The following is a 24,029-nucleotide window of genomic DNA, read 5'->3' as shown; positions in this document are numbered from 1 at the left end:
ATTTCTGCCTGTTATAAAAACAGCAGTGGATGATGGACTAAAAATTAAAATAAATTTACAAGCTAATTTCAAGTAATTAATTCATTCTCTTAACTGGCTGCAAGATATGTCTGTATTATAGCCTCCATTTTCACAATTACCCAAAGTGACTTGACAGGTTTAAGTGAGTTGCCTGGAGCCACATATGGAGCAATTGTCAATCAGTATTACAACTCCATAATGTCCCAGACTTCCTCTTTGAATACACCTTTCTTTGCACTAGTTTAAATCCACTGTAGCTGGTGAAGAGTAAATTCAAAAATGCTGAATCATAAACAATGTAAACCTTCAATAAATTATTTCTCAAGATTTTTTGACTTAAAAAACAAATTAAAACAACCCCAGTAGAAGTGATACTCTGCAAACACAGAAAGGAATAATTCTCTCAAACACATCTCAAATGGTGATAACATGGATTAACAAGACCTAACATCAACTTTTGTGGGGATGCCTTTATTTTAAAAGAGATGTCCTCTACATGACATTTGCATTTTAACAGAATTAAATTCTAATCACATTTTGAAAGCAGATAATGGTCTGGTGTTTTGAAAAGTCTGTTACTGAGGAGTTCGGATCAGGTTGTGGTGTTTCAGCGTGAAAGTGAGGAAAACATTTCAAAACAACTGCCAGCTCTTTAAATATATTCCTCAAAGGCAAGAAGATAAAAAAACATTTGAAACAAGTTCTTCCTTTTGAGTTATACTGGAGAAGTAACAGTATGGTAATTGCTGTTTTTCCAGAGATGACAGACAGTAAATTATTTTGAAATACCTCATTATACCCCAGGCAAGTCATATTGTGTCTTCGTTTTGCATGACAATGTATTCTTGCTATTTGGGAACAAAATGTTAAAAGCTGCTGAGTGTCCTAAATCAAATGGGTCCAACAAGATGTATAAGAATATTAAAGTTATTTAGATTTAAAGAAAATGAAAGCTACTGTAATTTTGGGCCATAGTAACTGTCATCAAATTCAGGCTTTCTCCTCCCAACATTATTCAGAAAAAAATGCAAGAAAACATTCAATTATCTCCAACTATCCTTTCAGGTGAAAATGTTGCCATATTATATTTTGCCTTGTATCTGCTTCTTTTAGGAACGTTCATATTTCTCATCCTAACCTATATTACATTACAGTTCCTAACAAGTCAGTTTGCTTCATTTTCACATCTTGAAACAAGCTACTAAGAAAAGCAAACGATGCTAGGTGCACCTATTACATGTAGATTGTCTTCAGTGGAAGATCAGCCATTTCAAGCGTTTGACAATAACGAGTGGAATTTAAAGAAATAATTATTGTTACAAAATTTTCTACACTCTACCAAGAAGTTAAAAAACAGGTTGAAAACTTCCATTTCATCTGAAATATTCACTCTTCCATACAGCCAAAAGGGTAATGTAAGACACTAAAGGCAAATCTGGTTGATGTAAGAACTGGGTGACCTTTAGAATGAAGTACTATTTGTTTCTTCAAGCTACTAGTATGAAACTATTAGATTAAAAAATAATTTTGGAATACAAGTATCTTTATCTCTGTTGCAAGCACCGATGCAGGTACTACAAGCTCTCCACTTCCTTGGAACTCTGCAGTGTTAACACCAGCAGGAACAGCTTCACTATAGGAGGGGACAGGGATCAGCATCATCCCACTTCTTAATGAGATTTGTACTTGTCTGCATTCTTCTACAGACAAGAGATATTCACATTACCTAACACTGAGACTCTAGGCTTGGTAACTCATGAGACCTTAAACCATCCCTACAGAAATTTGATTCTTGACTGTGACAGTAAAGGGAATAACCTTCTGAAGTAACCAAAACACACAGTTGAAACAAATCAGAAGTTTTCAGTACAGAACAAAAGCAACTACCACAGAAACAGAGTACAAAGTAGATGCTCTGGTACATCAGGCAGTGATGGTGGGCATTTTGATAGACAACAAAAAACTCCTTAAACTGAAGAGGCACAAGGAGAAGTGTGTCACCTTTTACATCTTCACAGGAGAAACCTGAGGAAAGATAAAACAGCTATATGCTACACAGCCAGGTGAGCTTGAGTTATGTCCTGGTTACTGACAGCTAAATGCCCAAATGGACAATTCTCTGAGGAAGAAATAAAGTATTACAAATAAATATTAACATAGAATTACTGGGTTTGGTCTCTAGCTAAAAAAAAGGGGGAAAAAAAAATCACAATTCCTATACTCTGAGCCAAATATTACCTAACATCCTTTTGGAAATAAATTATTACCTGATCAACTGTAAAGACTTTAATCCTTTCACTTCCCAACCATTTCTGAAATTCTTTTTTCCAGTTTTTTACCAGACTCCCAGGGGTGACAATTAGTGCTCGCTTTAGTACAGGTTTGCATCCATAGGCCCCTTGACGCAGAAGAGTCCAGACAAGTGCAATGCATTGCAGTGTTTTTCCTAAGCCCATTTCATCAGCAAGAATAGCTCCAAATCTGCCACTAACTCTGTAAGATATAATGAGGCAGTGGTAATATTTAAAAAAACATATCTATAATTATTTACAAGCGGTTTAGGGATTTGCTTCTGTGGTTGTTTTCTGAAGTATACAGAACCTATTTATGCTTACTATGCTCTATTGGAGGGTTTCATTCAGTTATATCAGAAGACCTTAGAATGAAAATCCTTTTCTACATTATTGCGTTAGTCATCCAAAACTAGAGTCTTTAATCTACTTTTAGAATTGAAATTATTATCCAATATTTTTAAAAGCTGTGTATACCTTAAGGAATCTATGACTTGAGAAAACACTTCTCAAAACAGTCCTGTATTTTTCAACAGGTTGGCAAAAACGGCTTGTTTTTTCTAAATGTCTGAATTATAAATTACATAAATAATGATGAATTTTATGGTTTATAAATCCCAGAAAGCAGTGTTCTTCAGCATGGGTTTGATTGTATCTGTGTGTACAAGACTCGGTATTTCCAGACAGGTAATTTGGTGCACTAGCTTCTCATCACATCTGGCAAAATCATGGCAAGCATGATGAAACGGTCAGGTCAGAAAAAACTTGTGCAGCCTTTATTGGGAAAAAATTACTAATATTAATTAATCGAAAAATAGCTCAAATCTTCCCATTCAAATTCTCAAATTTCAAACATGGGCATGAAAATATTACAGGTATTGAAAGCCAAAAGGATAATTTTCATCTTACCTCATTCCCATTATACATTCATACAGAAATATAACTCCTTCTTTCTGATGTGGTCGGAGACTATTTGCAATGTAAGGATCTACAACTACATCCACCACTGGTAAACCAGCCTTATTGAACGTCCACTGATGACTTGCATTTGGTCGTGGCATAACTAGAGAATCTGAAGTTCAAAGCATATGTGAGTATGGAATAAAAACATTAATTTTAGTCTGTTAGCAAAGGGTATTATGTCTAACTCAGCTGCAGAATAAAGTAATGATATAATGACTGTTCAAGATACTGTTTAATATATTGACCATTCTCAGCCAGAAAATGCATTTACACAGTACCTAGATTGCTTTCTAAATAAAAAATCCTTTTACAAAGGTTTTCCAAATAGTTTGCATTTTTCTCAAAGGTAAAGGTGATAAACTGAGACATCTGAGGGGTTTTTTTTATGATGGGTGAAACTGCCTACCTAATAAATGTTGCACGATGACTTTGAATGCATAGGTTTAAACCAGAAAAAGTTTCAAAAGACTTCTGAATTGAAAGTTTAAGAAAAAGAACATAAACAATGACCTGCATAAAGTCTAGACACTACATTTCAAGGGGATATTCTTGTAGTTTCCCAGAAAAGACTTCTCTGCCTGAAAAACAGAGGTAAAAGGCATTGATCTGTTGAAGAAAAATAGGCAAGGATTGAGCATGAGCTGAAAAGACTGCCACAATGCATGAATAAAGGAGGCTGACAAGTTTGAAGACACACAGAGACAAAGACAGCATGAAGTATTGGGCTACATCTGAATAGCAGTTTTGCTTGCCATAATTTTTTTACAAACTCTAACATCCTAATTCTGCTAGACAATGTCCACATTGAGTTGCTTCTATTGATGCTACACACCTTCACTGAAAAGTGGTATCGTCAGAGGACAGAATGAGAAAGCAGTTTATAGCCCCTCATAGTCTTCTGTCACTAGAGTAGATCTATACTGATAATTTATTCATGGGAGTATGTTGGTTGAAGGCTTGTATCACTCAGGGAGATTTTGTTTCTGACTGACAAGGGGCTGAGTTCTGATGGATTACATCAAACAGCAAGTGTATATATTTAAGAGTCAGTGGTGACAAAAAGATAACTTTTCTGACAAAAATTTGGATGAAAATGGGGAATAAACAATAGACTAAAAGCTTAGAAATCATACGTGGAAGGCATAGCTTTACATCTTTGTCACTGGGCTTTGTTCTGCTGAGAACAGGGATAAATGACTTTGAAAAAGCTGCATTTTAATCAACTATAGTCATAGACTTCAACATGAAAACCTTGGACTGCTCCTGGTCTTGTAAGGTATCTCAGTAACTTCTGCAAGAGGTTATGCAATCAGGCATTAAATAATGTGATTCCTCTGTGTAACCAAATCTAATGACTTATAGTCCAACCTACTGATGTGTTGAGGGCTCTCGAAATCTGTTGGGAGGTATTCGAATTCACCAGAAGAGAAGTCACAGCAGACAATCAGAATAAAATGCAACATTTTAACAGACTAGTGCAGAAACAGCAAAGAAGTTAATTTGTGTGTTGAATATATCGGCTTTTTTTCCAGATTTTCGGTTAGAATGCTAATGCAGCATCATCTTGCAACCACAGGAAGGAACATTCTTAGATAAAACGTAATCAAGTTAAATTCAGATCAGAAGCTAGTCTTAATAAGACTCCCCTACAAAACAGCCAATTATATCACTTATTACCACTTCATTAAGATTTCATTGTTTATTTACATAGCAGCCAGGAAGCGGCTTCAAAAAGTTCAATATTATCAATATATGAGGCAAGAAGTAGGATGGAGGTATTATAGTCAGAATGTAGAAAAAAATTGTATTTTTTTTTAAATATGCATTGCTCTGCTTAGTAACATTTTTTAAACTCAGTGTCTTTCCACCTGAAAGACAGAGCCCCCAGCAGAACATAAATGGTTTATTACTGACAGACAAAAGAGTATTTCTGTTTAGATAACCAAGACCACTTCCTGAAGCTATCAATTACTTATAGGGTCCCTCTTACACAACTGCTTAACCAGCCTTTTTCTACACAATATGCTACTTCCATGGGTCTTCAGCACACGATACTTTGAGCACTATAAACCAAAACTTTTATTGCAAAATATATTGGGTTGAGTTTGAGTAGTGCAGTTACACTCGCTGGCTGTGAAGGACCAGGTACTGTCAGAAGCAATTCTCTGAATCTGGTTCAACTTCTCTATTACTGATGCTCCACTGCAATCATTATGCTGCCACGTTATGGCAGTGCTTAACTGACCCCAGTGGGAAGATGGAAATCATCTAGAACTCCCAGCATGTGTCAGATTGTTCCTCTGATCAATAACTCATTTTCCTTGGCAAAACTCTCAGAAACCACTCTAATGTGTTTCCACAGCCATCTCTAACAACTATGAGAAACTTTATGCAGTGTAGAGTATTTCCCTTGTTAGAAACACACATGATAAAATCCTAACATGGTTAGACACTATTACTATATGTCAGAAATATTTCAGTAATACACCAGAGAACATGAAAATTTTGGTTACACCTTCAACATTTTTTTCTCAAAAAGCAGAGGATGTTTAAAGAAACTTAAAAATCTGCATCTTACTTGAAGCGTTTGGATCGTGGCGAGGTTTGTAGCTTTGAGAATTTTTGAGCGTATTGTCTTTACTACTGGGTTGACAGACATTTTTGAATGGTTTACAGAATGGTTTCATATTAGTTTGAGATAATGCAGTTGGGACTGTGTCATGAGTCCCTATTCCAGCCTGAAAACACCTGCCACTGTTGAAGTCATCTGCTGAAATTACACTCATCACTTCAATTTCTTTTCCTCCAATCATCAGTGTTTGACCTTCTTCAAGACTGTCTAGCTCTTTAGCTTTATATCCAGTACCTAAAAGAATATAAATATTTATGAATTAGGACAACACAGCAATTACTACCTCCTTAACATACTCATCTGCAGGAAACAAAACCAAAACTGTGGAAAGGTATTTGATTCTGAAACATTTGATTGTTACACACAAAGTCTTTCTCTCCTTAACAGAGATTGACGTGTGAGTGCTAACAATCAGAATCAGGTAGCAGAATATGTGAGCCAATAATCAAGTCATCCTCATCCACAATCTACTGAATGTCAGATAATCATTTAAAAGAATTTTTAAAAACTTGCCCCATATCATAAAATCTAGCAGCTTGCCTTAATGACCATTCTATTCCTTTCTTCCTTTCTTTCATGCCCCACTATGAACTCCCCTAGTATCTCTTGCTATTTATCTAAACAGAATATTCTTCTTTTAAAACAATTCTAAACTATTTTTTTTACAATTAAAGATTTAGATGCATCTGAAATCTTTACTTCTACCCATGCTCCAAAACATATATGCTCTGATTATTGTCAGGATTTATCAGTTAGCTCAAAAGTCTGTGGACTCGATCAGATGGGCATTCTCAGAGCAGCTACATATACTATCAGTCTCATTACAAAATACAGCTAGAGCTGCTCCTTTCTTTTAAGATAACAGTGTAGCAGTGGGGTTTCCTTCTTTCAAACATTCTAGGGGTTGAAGCTCTCACATAAGAAACAGAGGACATATATAATTTATTTTCTTAACTCAGAGAGTTAATTACTTCAGAATCCTTTACCTCAACTGCTGAATTTGTGTGAATTTGGATAAACAGGCTTGGATCCTCAGCTGGGCCAAAATAAAAAAAAAAGGGCATGACTGCGTAGACCAGCAGTTAAATCACTCAGCTGTGAACAAAAGGGCAAGGCCTCCCAAGGTTTTACATATATTTTATCCAACAAACACTACATATAAAGACTGCTGGAAGCTGTTTGCAAAGCTCAGGTCTCCCACTTCTAGGAATATGAAAAGTTGGAAGGTGAAGGTCTGGATTTGAATTCTTTTAAGAGAAAAAAATAACTGAGGTGTTTCACAATCTAAGTGCCGAAAAATAGTCTGGCCAAAAGGGAAAGGGAGTTACTTTTCTTTCTCTCCTCTAAATGTATTCAAAAAGCACACAGCAAACCTTGTTTGGTTCTTGAAAGAAGAACACCTGTTTCAGAAAAGAGGTTGAACACAAAAGAATGCTCAAGCTTTCCTAAACAAGGTGGCTGGGGAGGGCATTATGACCTCTCCTTTGCTCTGCGTTTTTGCTTTCTGTTATTACCTTCAGAGAGCTTCAGGGTGAACATACTGAATACAGGTGTATCCCTGTGCAGATTTTGGTCTGAAGAGTCTAATTCTAAGACAAGATGGGCTTTGAGGGTACTTGGAAACAGGAAAGGCAAAAAGCATCCTACACAGCTCAACTGTTGATGCAGTTGCCAGAAATAACTGTTTCTGTAACATACAGCAATTTACAAGAGACTACCTCCTAAATTCTTTGTAATGTGATATTAAGGAATTAGGACATTTGCAGAGGAGAACAGCAAGATGTTCTGCTGTCTCAAAACCAAGTTACAGCCTGTGCTAGTTTTAGGTTCCCTTGCACCATCTGAGATCCAGCCCTGGTAAGCCTATGAAAAAGACAAAAATTCTTCCTTTGACTTTTTCTTCCCATTTAAAAATAACAATCCTGAATGCCCATACACATTTACTATAAACTTCTGAGTTTTAATACAATTTTGGAAGTAAGCACCACTACTGGACCTCTCCTTCTCACTCGGTGGGCTAAGTAATTGCACAAATTTAAAACTCACATTGCTTAAATTGATCAATTTATGATTTTCTTAGAACCAATAAGCATTAAAAGCAACTCTGAACGGGCAGGTTAGCACCAATGACATTGGTATCATTGTGTTATCTGACACCATCAAACATGGCAAGAAGACTTCCACCAGCAAAAATCGGAATGTTCATTTTTCCATTGTGTTTGCTGCTAATTCAAGAAGACAGGACTTGAAAAAAACACAAGAACAACAGGGTGGTGGCTGATGCATTCCAGGCATTACTCTCTTTCTCTCTGCCTTTTTCAAAAACAAGCAAGTCTGTACATATATTGCTTTGCTATAAATAAATTCAAATTAACTTCTAAGTTACAGACTGATTTGCAAATCAAAACTGCCTGGCTCACAATGTCATGATTGTAACAAAAGAGCAGAGAAGCCATCTCAGACCTAAAATTTATCAAATTATGTTTTGTAGCAACACTGTTCAATCCTACTCCCTTACAGAACATTTTTGGCTCAGTTAGCAAAGTTAATTCTTGCTTTGCTTTCAGTAAAAAATTACTGCTTCAAGTTGACTGCAGCCTATGGTTTGCAAGTCTTATTTTTAACTCTGATATCAACCCAAACTATGTCTTACAGCAGCAGCTGCTGCTAAAACTACAAGACTAAAAATTGCTACACAGTTGACTTTGGCTGTGTTGGAAAATGTAGCTGTTTGCCTGTCTTTCCAATAAAGATAATATTTTTAGCTGTTAGACTAGCTGAAAAGTAGAGATCCAACCTCTGAAATTCCTGGTTGCTGCACTGCAGACTGGAATATCTACAAGGAACTTAACTGTGTATTTTCCCCTAATTTTAACACCTTCACTTCCGCATTATGTGAGCAACTAAAATCAGCTACTCATCCCTCATTTGGCTTTCTGCTGAATTAGTACAGCTGTTGATTTCCAGATCCTCTCTCTGGACTAGCATTTGGTGTTTCTGTGAATAATGTTATCAGCCTGCTCCAGCCTCCCCCATGCATCTGCCCTATATGTAAGAAATATAAAACTTTCTTGCAGTCTTTCCAACCCCCAGCCCCTCAAAAAACCAAAACCAAAAATAATAAAAAAACCCAAACAAAAAACCCACAAACAAATAAACAAAAAACACACCAAAAAACCCAACTGTTTTTTCATCCCAAAGGTCAACATTGGTATGGAGAACTAAATAATGTGAAGAGCTGCATGTCTGTTATTCAAAGCACAAAGTGATTTTATGCCAGCTGCTCCCATACACAAGTATGCAAATCAACAGTACCTCTTCCAATGTCTTTGCCTTCCATATCTTTCAATATTACTGACTTTCCTTTTGTAATAAGAATAGCATCTCCTTCCCACTTTTTGTGCTTTTTCTTTGATGCCTTACACCACACAACACTGAAATATTTCGCAAGGCAGTCGGGTGCTTCCTGAGCTGCTTCTTCCTTTGCAGTCCCTGATGCTGGCAAATTGAGCCCATCTAAAAGGGAAATAAAATAACAAAGAGTATCTCAGGTTATCCTGACAAAGCATACAGTCATTTGCATTTCAAAAAAATCAATTACAATCTGTACATTTCATCTTATATAAACAGTGTGGTGCATTTCCTGTCCTGAGTCGCTTATGGTAAATTTGGACTGAGAGAGAAGGGTACATCAGGACTCAACCTGAAAAAAATCCAAAACATCAAATTGTTTCAGAAAGTATGCATTTCCAGGGAAAGCAGGTTACTTGGTGGATTAGCAAGTGAGCTCCTGATTTGACACATATACAGGACAAGTGGAAAGGCTGGGAAAAAGCAAAAGGGAAATGACCATAGCAGAAAATGAAAGCAGAGTCCTGGTGAGATGGTGCTGGGCAAGGTTCTGGAAGCAAGGACAGGAACACAGAATTCAGGAAAAGGAACACAGGTGGCCAGTAACCAGATCTGGAGCTAAAGTCATCCATACTAAGTTGCAGAATAACAATAAATGTAGTAATGCAAAGTATTATTTCAACTCCTTTCCTTGCACCCTTGAAAAATAAATAATTGTGTAAATCTTGAAACAGACCATCTCTTGAGTTCAACTCAAATGTTGTTAACAGGCTTAGATTGATTTAGATTTGTCAGCAGTTACCCAATTATAAGAGTCACAGATGTAAATATTAATAGGAAATATTTAGGTTAATAAGGTTAAGAAATCATAATAGAACAGACAGTAGTTGATTATAATATCAATTAAGAATAAACACATGCTTTCAAGAGTTAGTAATCTGAGATAAGTAATGGTAAATAAGTCCCCAGCATTACCTAAAGGAATATCTGTAGCATTCCTTTTCAGCACATGCACAGCTTCAAAGGGAGAATCAGACTAATTTTCATTAAAATACCCTTGCATTCTGGCTAAAAGCTTAAATCAGTTTGCTCCTTTGATTCCATCTGGGATTCAACACTATACAAATCTCTTACAGAAAAGTGCTTATGCCACAGACTAACCTTTCCAAAACTTCCAAGTGTGCTGGTGTTTAAAGGAGAAGCAGCAATAATGGTCCAATAGAGAGGCAGTTTTACCACTTCTACATTGTTTACATATTATGAAAACTGCAAAATACTCATAAGTTACATGCCTAAAACACGTGCATTTTAGCATTTACCAAAAAGGTATTATCTAAATGAAAAACGCTATATTTATTGAATCCAATTTTCTCTTTAAAGTGCTCTGAAAGTTGTATTATCTGTATACAACCCTATGCTAATACAGTGCCTAAAGCAGATAGGATTTTCCATATGTGGATGTTTCTTTAGGGCATTAGCCAAACATCTGTAGAGTTTCCTGTGGCAGATGCCCCCATGTCCAAAGAGTAACAGAGCAACTACTGAACACTGCTATGCCACAGAAGGATAAGAAAATGGAATAGAGAAGTCCTTCTTGTAATGTCAGGGACTCTCTGTAGATGAACCCTAGTAAACGAGCCAAAGAACAATAATAAATCCTTGCAGTTCTGTAAAAATGTAAAAAGGTTCTATTGGATCTTCAATAATCACAAGTGATAAGATTTAGAGAAGTGAAAGAGAGAGAGGGGAAGAGGGGAACCTGTACCTTGCTAAGTACAAAAGACTACTTTTACTCTATATTGAGCTTCTAATTGCAAACTGATTTGACAAACAAATACAAGATTTTTTTTTTCTCCAACTGATTCTCTTGGTTTAATCAGCACCTTCTTCCCTCGTATTAAGATTTTAAACGGTTACTGCAAGAACTGGAGATGTCATTGCAGAATTTTCTTCTTCTCTCTTGAGGGATGGCCATTCACAAACAAACCTCTTTGTCTCCTCCACTGACCTCTCACATGAGTTTGGTGACCCCTGAGATCCGTTTTATGGTCATTGCTCTTTTACTCAGGGAATCCTGCATGGTGTTATCTGAACCACTGGCAGATTAACTTTCAAGGCAATAACACATCTTCAAACTCTTCTTATCCCTGCTTCATTTAAAATAATTAGAAAACCAATAATTTATAAACAGAGCTGGAAATTGCTAGCCTTTTGCAATAGACTTTTAGTGAAAAGGATTTCCAAAGCAATCTGCCCCCAGTGAGAAGCAAATCAGCACCAATATTCCATACAATACTACTATGTTCCTATGGGAAAAATAAAAAAAACAAATACTCTGCAATGTTCAGATTTCTTCCCTCAATTTGTCTTCTGAATTATCATAACTTCTGTTTATAGAAAAATTCAATAACAATTTGTTTCTATGCTACATAAATTATTTTCCTTTTACCTATAATTACAGCTTAGTTTCAGATAAAAGTGTAAGGGTTTTTTTAATTAAACATTTTTATGTAAAAATAATTATATCCTCTCAAAATTATCTTCCATATAATTTCCTTGCATAGAAAACCTAAACCTGTTCACCAGCAATGCTGATTAGGTACTTTCATTCAACCTTCTTTTTATCTTATCAGTTTGTTTGTATCAGCATCACACCTATTTAACTTCAAAGATTTATTCCAGTGCAATAGCAGAATATTCAAATTTGATAAATACAGTGTCATAAGCTTTTCAGGGATTGAAATGAGACTGGTATGTTACTCAGGGGGACTAAGTTCAGTGTTTGATACAGGGGTACAGACAGCAACAGTTTCAGCAGAAACCCCTTGCTGCTCACTGACCTTAGACAGTATCTGAAACAGAGCTGGATTTGCTGAGACCCTGGGAGACAAACTTCAGTTCTACATTCTGAGCTCCGCTGTTAATCAGTTTCGAGTGAAAATAATAAGTAACAGGAACTCTGCATGCACCACAGTACGAGAAACACCACAAAATCATGCCCACTCCTTTCTCTCCCGATGAGCAAACCACCTGGCCTGGCAGTGCGGTTGCTTAACCATGAAGAAACCACAGCAAGCGGCAAAAGTCTCTCCTCCCAGAATGAAGGCATTGGGAACTTTAAAGACATGGTTAACAGGGCTTTGAAAAACTTCCACAAATAAAGCTTTCTCTCTCTGCTTGAGAAAGCAAAGGCTTAAGTTTCAAGATATAAACCACAGCCTAACTGATATGAGGAAAAGTTTCAGCAGCCTCAGGAAGGTGATGATTTACAGAAATCGGGACAGGATCCAGTAGAGGGGATGGGGAGCATTCCAATGGCAAACTAGTTTAACCAGTTTCTGATGAGCAGGATTTAGAGAAAATGCATCAATTAAGTGCATTAGGTTACTTCCAGTGCAGCAAGAAAGTAGCTGCATTACGAAAGACTACAGAAGGTAACTCAAGCGTGCATTTTCAGGGGACCGTGCACTGTAGCTTTTGCAGCACTGTAAGTACACACATGTTACCACAAGGAGTGAGGGACATGGGGTCCAGTGAGCCAGGCACTCGACACCTTGGCCTGAGGTGTGGTTTAATGGATAGCTTAACCCCATCCAGCTGCAGGCTGCTGCCAAAGCCTAAGAGCTCACCTTTCCTCCCCTCTCCCCCCTGCTTCTCATCCACTAGCTGCAGGCAAGCCAGCTCAATGAATCCCATCAGCAACTACAGTCAATACAGGGAAGGGGTACATGATGTTTGGAACAAGGAGACTGGGAGTCTGCCCATTCTTCTCTAGCAGCTTTTAGGCTGGGGTGATTTTAAAACCATGGGACCTGTCAAGTTAACCCAACAGCTCCATAGTTGAACATTGAAAGCATGTATGGAACAATGGGGAATTTTCCCTCAACTGCTCTGAATCTTCCCAATAAAAAGCACTGTCACAATGCAAAAATTACAACTTAAAGAAGACAGCTTTGATCCAAGTTGCGTTCTATAGCGCTAAGGAATAATTAGGAAATGGAGGGAGGCAGAGCAAAAAAACTGGACCACTGTAAAAGGAGATTTGGGCTTTGAATGAATCCCAGCCCAAACTCGATGGCAGTGTTCTGCTGCAGCCTCCACAGTCACTCTAAACATGTACCATGGATCTTGCTCCATAGAGCCAGTGCCAACTCCTTCTTCTGAGCAGAGGAAGTAATCGAAAAGTTTCTTCATTAAATTAATTCATAACATTTTGAGAACAGATGTTTACAAAGTAGTTAAATGTCTAGTTGCATATGAAATACCTACATGTTAAACACTCCTAAGATATCCCAGGAATATTTAAAGAAATATGAGACAGATAGCATCATCCTTCATTTGCAAAGCAACTTCAGTCTAATGATAAAACTTAATACTAAGTTAACATGTAAATGTATATTAGTGTGCCTCTAAGATGGAAAATATGTATCAACTCTTCTCACAATACTTCTGTGACACTGTTAGAAGTGCACAATCAAGCTGACTTGCCCTAAACCCACAGGAATCAATGACAGCTAGGATTACATCTCAGTCACTTATTACAACCCAGTGCTTTGTATCTCTTTCAAACACAAAATGTTTATGTCATTAATTAATATATTAACATATCAGCATTGTTAGCAAACTCACCTACAGATGGATATTTCAAGTAGGAATATTTTCTTTGAAAAACACATTATTGTTTTACATCCAAAATTATTTTAAAACAAAAATACAAATGATCAAAAAAATTAAATATTTTTAAACTTCTGTGTCAAAGTCTCTTTATAATCTGAAATGCCAATCAAACTAGCCTCTAGATTGCTGAACATGCAATACTATGGGGATTTCCATTAGTAGATTTTATTTTACATAGCTAATAACTATCAGTCCATAGTACATCTTCCATTCTAGCTGTCTTTTAAGCACACATATTCACATACATGTACAATGTCCACAAAAACTGGCAATGAAAGAAAAATCACTGTTTATGAGAACAAAAATAACAAATTAATGCAGTCATAGCCACAATAAACTCTTATTTCTTGTAGAAGCTCTACTAATTCAATACTTTGGAAAAGAATCTAAAAATCTGGGAAGAAGATAACACCTTTTTTTTTTTTTTGGCTGAGGTAAAACTTTTCCACTCTTGAAAGCTAAAAGCTCTTGGAAATAAATGTAGTTTGCACATTTTCTTAATTTCCTGAGGATTACACACTGGACATGCTCTAACTGAGGCCGAGAATAGACTTCTCTGTAGTCACAGCTCTCACTGCTCAGACCAAAGCTGGGTTTCTTCCATGCGTGCCAGCAGGGAATTTTTCCTTGGCCCTCTCCTTTAGACACATCATCCCTTGTCCTGACACCAAACAGGGAAAGATGGCAGAGGGGACGAGGACATCTACAAGGAAAAGTAATTTGGGAGACAAAGCCTGAAAACGAAGATTATTGCTGGAAAGGAAGGCTGATGTTAAACCAGCAGAAAACTGACAACTAAGTAAAAGACTGTAAGTCTGAGCTGGAAGCAAAGAATGCAGAGAAAGGCAAGAAACCCTACAGGGAGTGAAAAGAGTAGGAAGACAACAGATTAGGTTAGGAGAACGGATGGGGAGAACTACTGGGACAGACTGGGACTGGGGTACAGTATAAGGAGCAGAGAGAGAATTAGGATTTTCTGAGCAGGAGCTGGTGCAAGAGAAACTTACTGCCCCTCATCTCTGACCCTCAAAATTCAAGGTTCACAAAAAAAAACATATGGTTGAAAGCCATCAAGGGAAATCAAGCGATGACTTGGGAGAAAGAAATGAGAACAGGAGTAGATTAGGCAATGACAGGGAAAATAGAAGTGGAAAATGACAACAGAAGAAATAAGGGCAACATGGCAGTGCAACATAAAAAATGGCAAGCAGTTGAGTGCAGAAGGGCACTGACTGCACATAGACATGAAGAGCACTCAGAGCAACACAGCCTCATGGTAAACAGGGTCAACTTCTCTTCCCCCATCCTTCAATTTTTTCTTTAATTCAATTTTTAAGACTACCAAGGTAGTGTTAAAGGTAGTGAACTTAAAACTACTATAATTGTTACACTGTTTTATGTAATTTTACAGACCCAAGTTTGGTAGCTGCTCTACAAGTGGATAGGGCTGCAATGGGAGATACAACGTAACAGATGGAGGCACTTCAGCTCCTGAACTGGCTACGTGTGACAGATCACACCCTGCAAGACAAACTCGAATAAATTCTGACTTTAGGACTAGTAGAAGACCCAGAATCAAACAATTTCTAGTGGACAAGTCCACAAAGGCAAAGCAGGATCCAAAGTTTGGATCATCATATCACTTTCCCTGAAGTCCCTTCGGTACATTCAGCTCTTCAACCTGAAAAATTTTCAGTCTTTCAGTTCCTTTGCTGTGAGCAAACATGTGCAAAACTCACTGGGCAAAACACTGCATGCCATGATATTAATGGTCTACACTGACTTCAGTGACCTCTTAGTATAGTAATTCACTTCATAACCCCAAAGGGGAAAGATAAGATTTTCAACCTTGTCTGTCTCACACAGGTGAAAACAAATGATATGGAATAATCCGTTTAGAAATGTTAATTTGCTCTAAAAGCCAAAAGATTAACATCTACCCATTTTGAACCCAGTAGTACAAAACTACGTCACCCACCCACTCATCACCCCCATAAGCCACCTTCCATTAAGTGAATAGTTTTAAGGTTGTGAAGTCAAGCAGAGTTTGAAGATGTCAAAAATAACAGTGTTCCAGTGACCTGATCTGCCCCACTGTACATATGCATTAATGATAAAGCCTTTACAGAAAACATGCTGCACTACACTGTCATGGGACCTCTTGCTCATTCAGTGCAGAGAACCGAACTGCTGGAAAGGCAGGAAAGGTGGCAGGAAAAAAAGTTGGTGCTGCCTGTGCCATCCCTGAACTGCTTTGTTGTAAACTGCAAAAGGTGTGGGATGAAGGAGGCCGAGAATGCAAGGACTGATAGTACAGTCTTGTGGTTAAATAAGCTGAATAATGCCTTAGAGAACTGGACTTTACTTGCATGTCTTCTAGAGTTCCTCTGTGGTGTAATGGCAGTCATTTCACCCCAATTTTAGCAATAAATATTTGTCTGAGCACCTGACTTGTGATTCAGTCTCATTTGTATTAACAGTGAAGACTCATGGGTGTAACTGTGAAAGATTAACTGTACAGTATAGCAAAGCACTGAGACAATGCAGTGTTTGATGATTCAGCCTGCACCTTCCATAAAAATGGGGCTTTTTGGTTTTATTCTCTCTGTGCCTCAGCTCTCGCTTTATCTCCTAAAAAGTGGAGATTATACCAACTTCTTATCTCACAAGGATAGTTGTGAAACGTAATTACATCTGGGAGGCACTCAGATAGTATCATGATGAGCAACAGAGGAAAAAAAATAGCTAATTAATTCAAAATAGTTTGAATAGTGTGCTGAGAACAAGGGGTAGGTCTACAACCGAACAAAGAGGTAGAAAGAAAATACTGACTAGTGACTCACTGAGTGGACACAGTCCATTCTGTGAACTGGAACTGGCAAGGAAGAGAACAGAAATACAACCCTTAATCATGTACTTAATTACTATACCCAACAGAACGTGAAAGCTGGGTTCAGGTTGTGCTATTGGCAAGTTTTTGGGTACTCGAGCTTGTAAACTTAATTTTATTTTCAGATAGGAATCTTCTATATACAATAACAGATGTCAGATGTGCTTAATTTGAACAAGTAGGAACAATCCTATCATCACCATTTAATGAAACATTTACCTCTCAAGGGTATCAGCTGCAGAGGAGGGAGGATGAAGAGCACATATTTTCAAAATTATAGCTCCATGGTAGAAAACTATTCTTCCTAAACCTCTCAACTGTCTAAAAATGCAACTGACTCCAGCTTTCACTGTAAAAAATTAATGAACTAAGCTGAAAGCTTCTGTCAAGTCCACAGAAATAGATGTGCAACTCCTATTATCAAAGGAAAAAGCAGCATCATTGAGAATTCTGAAAGGCTGCAGGCATCATTTGGTGCAGTGAGCCAGATCAGGTTGGTAAAACACTGGAACCAGTCAAATGACATCCAAATAATTTGTTTACTACACTTCTTAATGTTGCCATCCACACTGAAAGTTGTTTTGATTAATTTGTGAAGTAAAGGTTTTTTACTTCAAAAAATAAATGCAAAACTGATATGTGAAAGTAAAATTTATCCTTGGGTTCTGTAAATACTGAATCTTGTTGCAATAAACTATAGTCTAAATGGGATATGAAAAAATTCCAAATATTTAAATTATCAAAAAAGCAAATCACTAAGAAATAGCTAATCAACTATTACATAATCACAGGCTAATTGTAACCTTCTCAAAAAGCACTAATTTTTGAAGCAGCTTGCAGAGATGGAAGTGTGCATCTTTTTGTGTTTAAATGTTAATGGAAGGTACACAGCTAATCCCACATGTGGCACTTTGAAATTACATGGTTTGGCATTCTCTTAAGCATTTGCTATTACTTCTACCATTTTTTATCAAAAATAAAACTATTTCTGTACTGCACAAAACCTCTGTTCCTAAAATGCAAAGACTTTTAGATCTGTAACAAGACTCAAGCAGGCAGAAAGGGATTTATTAAGATTATGTCTCCTTCGTATTAACATCTGTTTTAGTATATACTGGAAGGAAAAACACTTTTAATGTACTGTTTGTGTTTATTAATGGCCATCTTTGATGTCCCTGTATTACAGTAAAGAGTCCTTAAAATACAAATAACCAATAAAACTTGCGCCCACTGTCACAAGCACGAAACACAATATATTCCTATCCTAAATTATTTAAACAGGACTGTTTAAAATTTATGGCATTACCCTGGGAAGAGGCACACAAGGGATGAGTCATATTTTTTTAGAATTTTCATGTGTTATGCAGCAATGATTACTTGCAGAGTGGTTGATGAAATATTTGGAAAGGGAAAGAGTAATCTTTCCAAATCAAGTTACATAACTTTGATTTACATAAGTGTAATCCATTCAGTAGTCCAAGCAAAAAAGTAATATTTATGACCCAAACACAAAAACCTAGAGCTCTAGTTGTAATTCTTACTAGGAAACCAAAACTGGAACAGAGAAGGTGAGGGAGGAGGGAAGAGAAGAAATTCATCCTTGTGGAGGTAAGCAGTGCTCACTGTGCTGCCTTTGCTGGCTCTGGATGTAAGAAAACTGAATACAACTTAAATTGCATAGAAATTCCAATGCAAATTAATAAGACGATTCCATACAAGGACCCTAAAATTCAGGATGCCTTTAGCAGAGCCTACTTTGTGTCAACTCTGCCTATTTTTGGTCCTGAGCTGACCACTTATATAAGGAAACGCTAGAAGACATGGAGATGTGGCAGCTTTCCATCAGCAGACCAGCTCTACTTGCTATTCCCAAGGGACTTCTTTGACCCTTGATGTCACTGTAAAGCCTCTGCAGCATGTGGAGCTCCTTATCAACTCACCATATGTGTACCTCATTGGGTCTGTATATGCCTATGAACATATGTACATGTGCATGCTCAAAAGAGAAGGATGAGATTTAGGAAAAGATTAAATTTACCTCTACTATATTTAATCTGAAAACAATCTTTATAGATGCCCACTAGATCTTCAAAGTATCTGAAACTCCTAAAATATATTTAACTTCTGGACTGCTGAAAAACATCTTTAGTGCCATCTCAGGAGTTCACTTAGGAACAATGTGTTTTCAAAACTCAACTACAGCAAATTAGCATATACAGTTATATAACAAAAACTATTCTGAAAGGAATAGATTTTATCTAGCAGAAATAATTATAACAAACAGCAATGGTTAAATTCCCTAAATGAGCTTAATTCACTCCTTTTCTGCGCACATACTGTGCAGCACTCTGAATCCCAGAGCTACAAACAGTATTTTCCAGGTTATTGCTGGGGTTTTTTTTGCAAAAGAGCTGGGCCATTACCTATCTAGCTGAACAGTTCAACAGCTCCTAAAAACTTACTGCCCCAAAAGAAGGACAGCTGTGCTTGGGATCCTTGCTGTCATCCTCTCTGGATCTAAACAAAGTGGTTCCTTTACTGAGGCTGTCTGTCCTGTTAGTGGCAAAATGAGGGACACATTTTCTTGCTCTCTTTCAAGGTGTTCACAGCTGAGAAGTCCTTGATCCACTCTCAATGGCTCAATGTGCTCAGGCTGGACAGGCTCTCCTAAGAATTCATTTATTAGGGACTACATCCGAAGTGTAACAACCTTGTACTGAAAATTACCAAATTATGTGTTTGCCAATGACTTACAAATTAGACAAACTTGAATTAGGTTTTATAGGAATGCCCAAAGACCAGCTTGATGCCATGTTTTGAGTACTTTTTCGAAAGCACAAGGAAATTGGAAGACTACAAAGGAAAGATGATCAAAACTCAGTATATCCTAAACAGAGTATTCTCCAGGTAATCTGTTTCACAGAAAAAACTGAGACATAAACAAGCACAAATGCAAACACAGAGCACACACATTATAACCCAAGAGGAGGTAACAGCATAAAGTAGTTTGGCCAAACATAGTTGATGCTACTAATGTCATCTGGAAGTCCCTCACAATGTACAACCTACTGCCAAAGCTTCCTTACAATGCAAAATGATGCAAAGATCACCTGGGTGAAACCTGCACAACTTACATGTCAATTTTTTGGGGAGGATGGGGGCCTGACAATGTAGCCCTAAGCAAACGCCATACTACAACAGAGAATGTGTCGACAGCAATGTATACACACCGATTTTAATTCTATATTTCCAGCACATGCCACACATAAATGCTTTGACTTCACAAAATGATACTCTTAATAGTATCAACAAGTGGGCTACATAAAATTTACCTGCAAACTGCTGCTGAGTTATAAATTACTTTCTTTCACATGACATTGTCAGTGACTAATAACAAATACAACTTGACACTGGTCAGTTTTTATCTGATGCAATTGCAGGACACGAATAATGTTGTAACTAACCACAAGCAGTCCCATATCCCTTCTCCCCATCCCCAAACTAGATAAATGTTTTGTCCTATTGCTTCACTGTTAAACTAAAGCTTAAACAACAACAACAAATAAATCAGTAATTTATAAACTGATTTTCTTATTTCAACCATGCAGAAAGTTCCAAACTTTGAAAACTGACATATTTCGAGAAAGCATTAGCAATACAGACAAGGATCTTACATGACATACAAAGTAAACAAATGGCAACACACAGGCTACAGTACACAAAAAACCCCTGAGATTAGCTCAGTTGGTTAGAGTGTGGTGCTAATAACACCAACGCCGTGGGCTTGATCCCCATATGGGCCATTCACTTAAGAGCTGGACTTGATGATCCTTGTGGGTCCCTTCCAACTCAGAAAATTCTGTGATTCTGTGAAAATGACTGAGCCTTAACCAAACTAAGTCCTGACATCAACTGAGTTTAGAGGGGCAATATAATCCAGTGGAATTATTTTTTCACTATACATATGCTTAATTATGCTAATTATTGCAATTATCCTAACTACAGATGAAAATCAAGAGCCAAAAGGAAATGGCTAGGAAACAATTGATTTCTTTAAAAAAATAAATTTAATTGCATATGTAAAATACAAAAAATTCAGTAGCATTTTCCAAGTCTGCAGTTTTGCTGAAGAGCAAATAAAAATCATCTATTATGTGGAGTAACTGCTGATTAAGTATTCAATGATAATTATATGACATCCTTCTTGTGTGAGTAATACAGAGTCAAACAAGGTGTTATATTCACTCAGAGATATTTGGACGTATCAACGAATCATTCTGTGTAATCACTAGGATAAAATAGTGTGAAATCCCACAGCATGGAAGAAAGGCAGGGGTGGTGGGGAATGACAATGCCTACAGATGGCTGAGCTTTCCCTGGGTTCTCTGACCCTCATCCACCTTCCTACACACACGGATCAGAACTGAGGTTTTCAACTACTTTTCCACTGAGCAACTGTAGCTTTTGCAAGGAAGAGTTCACATTTTGCTGGCTAGCATTCAGTGGAACTTCAGGAAATTGTATCTTTATCATGGAAAAAATTTTGCCCAGACAAACTGGATGCCCCAACTATCACTATACACAGGCAACTTGGTCAACACCAAGGCAAGCACTTTTGTTTTTATCAGAGATAGAAACATAGGTCACAGAATGGCTGAAATTTAGTTATGTGTTACATAGCCAGCTAACAGACACTATTTTAACTACTGTAAACAGCACCTTTTTTTGTTTGTTTTTTTTTTAATCTAACATATAGACAGTAACATTTCTCAAATTATTTAAGACCTAGATATTTAAAACAGAATAGTAGCATGACTAGTTAGGGATACACACTGAGAAGCTACATTTAATGCATTTTAATGTCAAAAACAATCTTTTTAAAGTCCTCTTTTTATTTTCATGTGCAAAATGGAAAAGTAAGCAATATCTTAGGAAAACAACACTTTATCATCTTCTTGAGTAGTTTTTTTATCACATTATTGAAGTTAAAATTCACATTGAACCATTCTAAAGCAGTTTAAAACAAGATACAGGAAATTTTAAAAGACAGCTTAGCCAGGCAGCCTGGGTATCACAATTCCTTATTTGTTCCTCCCACTCAGAAACAACTCTCATTTATTTATGTTAAGCAACTTAATGGCTTTGCCTATTGGAAATTAAGTGGGCACAAGTCTTCCCAAAGAAGATAGTCTGTGCGTTTTCATTGTATGTGGGAAAAAAACCCAAGTTTGAAAATGTGCAGAAATATATATAAGGCTTTAGCTATGAATAATCTCTCCTGGTCTTGGAGTACTCTCTCGTACCAGTTTTACGTGATAAGAATTCTGATCTAAGGCAAGCACATCCACTGAGATGATTCCACAGGAGTCAAAAGGTTACAGGAGGGAAGCAGGGAGGTACAAAAAAAAGCAAAATAATTAGGGAGCAGCAGATAAAATTATAGACTGACCGTTAGACAATTACTCAGATAGATGAAATTACACAAGATGCCATCACAATTATCACATTACAGCTTTTTATTCGAATCCTAAACATAAATCCACTAGATGGTGAGAATTAAATTATTTCTAGAGTCAGTTTATTTCAGTTATCTTAGTAGAAGGACATGAACATACGGTAAAAAATTGTCCTTGCCTAAAATTACTCTGCTTGTTCTATGTACATTATAAACATGCAGACAGTGAATGGCACTGCCAGATGTAGCGAAGGGAGTAAGAGGATAAGAATGAGGGTGAAGGAGGGAAGGGCTTCCTATCATCCCTTTGACACACACTAACACAGTATCATTTATTGGAACAGTAAAAATTCATAGCACTTCATGGTCCAGAAGGACCAGCCACAGCTGTGGTGCATGTACCCAACATTAGGAATACATGGAACAAAACCCAGGAACAGGCACAGAGAAGTGAAGTTGCCTCAGACAGACAACCTGATACTGTAAAGCAGATGTGGAATGAGAAAGAAATGCAGATTTACCAATATAGAAAGTATAATATATAGTCAGCAACATGCTGCTCTGAGAGCAATATAATGCCACTAAAGGAGGAAACATGTCTATAGTGAAAGGAAATCAACACCACCTCACTAGTAAAGAAATCAGCAAGCTCCAAGGGGACTTAACAGATGTCTCCCCTTTCCCCAAGCTCCCCAAAAACCAAAAGAAACAAAACTGAGAACAAAGCAAACAAGAAGCATGAGAGACCTCTGAACTAGAGCTGCTGCCTGCAGATAAGAATGAAAGGCTTCTCACTAACAAATGAGACAAAGCCAGAACAACCAAATGTGGAAGAACACTGACCATAACAGCACAGTTCTGACCAGGCTGGTGTATTTTATTTCTTTATTCATTTGCATTCCTCCCCTCCAGCACCAAGAACACAAGAGAGACTTTGCTCTACCCAGAGTCCTATTATTGCAACTACTTTGCCTGCCAGTTCAGAAAAGACTGTAAGCTTTCCAAGACTGGAAATTCCTCTGGTTCTAGTCCTCGAAATAAAAATACCATGCCAATAGAAACCCTGGAGGTCATCTCTTCATCTAGCATCAACAGAAAATATTCTTAAGTCTCTAGAGCATTTTGGTGGTCAGCATAGGACTAGCTGTAATTCAAAACCACTGCAAGACAATGAGCTGTATGGGAATTATTTTCTGAACTATTAAAAACTTCTTCATTTGCATAATATCTAAGAACAGAAACAAGAAATAGAAATTAATTCCTTACCACTGAAAACTAGAATTCTGATTTTCAACTAAAAGGATAAGATCAGACATTTCCAAACTACAAGATGAGGGCAGGTAATTCAGTGCTGTTTCCTATTTCTGAGAAGTAGAACAAATAAAATCCTTATTTATTTATTAAAGGCAGCATTTTGATTCTCGTGAACTCAGGAAGTGAATGTCTCATTGAAATGTTTCCAGCTACACAAAACAGATCGATGTCCTTGAACTAAAAAATACAGCAGAAAGCCAAGGACTGTACAGAAACGATGGCCACTTTTCCAGGCACCATAATTTTCAGTGCACACAAAAATTCTCAAGACATTTACAGTGCTCTGTTCTCTAGAAAACAACTGAAAAAGTATTAGCAAACTCTGTATTGCCAACATCTGTTTTCACTGTTCTGTATTTTTTCTCAGTTTGTAAACAAAAGACTTGCTTCCTCAACTTTTCCTACCTGTAACCTGTTAAAGTTATCCCGGGCCCT

At 37.2% G+C, this 24,029-nt stretch overlaps 1 protein-coding gene across 1 annotated transcript in view; it reads right to left on the bottom strand.

Annotated features, from left to right (window-relative positions):
• RAD54B (RAD54 homolog B) overlaps nucleotides 1–24,029 on the bottom strand; it is a 64,122-nt gene that overhangs the window by 15,181 nt on the left and 24,912 nt on the right. Inside the window, exons 4-7 of the mRNA XM_018078508.2 lie at nucleotides 9,223–9,423; nucleotides 5,854–6,141; nucleotides 3,222–3,384; nucleotides 2,289–2,514 (exon numbers count right to left, since the gene is read on the bottom strand). Coding sequence (XP_017933997.2) covers nucleotides 2,289–2,514; nucleotides 3,222–3,384; nucleotides 5,854–6,141; nucleotides 9,223–9,423 — 878 coding nt within the window. The remainder of the gene's footprint in view (nucleotides 1–2,288; nucleotides 2,515–3,221; nucleotides 3,385–5,853; nucleotides 6,142–9,222; nucleotides 9,424–24,029) is intronic.

Source organism: Manacus vitellinus, unplaced genomic scaffold, assembly GCF_001715985.3.
Source record: "Manacus vitellinus isolate BGI_N305 unplaced genomic scaffold, ASM171598v3 scaffold_1_pilon, whole genome shotgun sequence".
Taxonomy (NCBI): Eukaryota; Metazoa; Chordata; class Aves; order Passeriformes; family Pipridae; genus Manacus; species Manacus vitellinus.
Note: the sequence above shows the minus strand (reverse complement) of the source record. Positions and strands in the feature narration are given on the sequence as shown.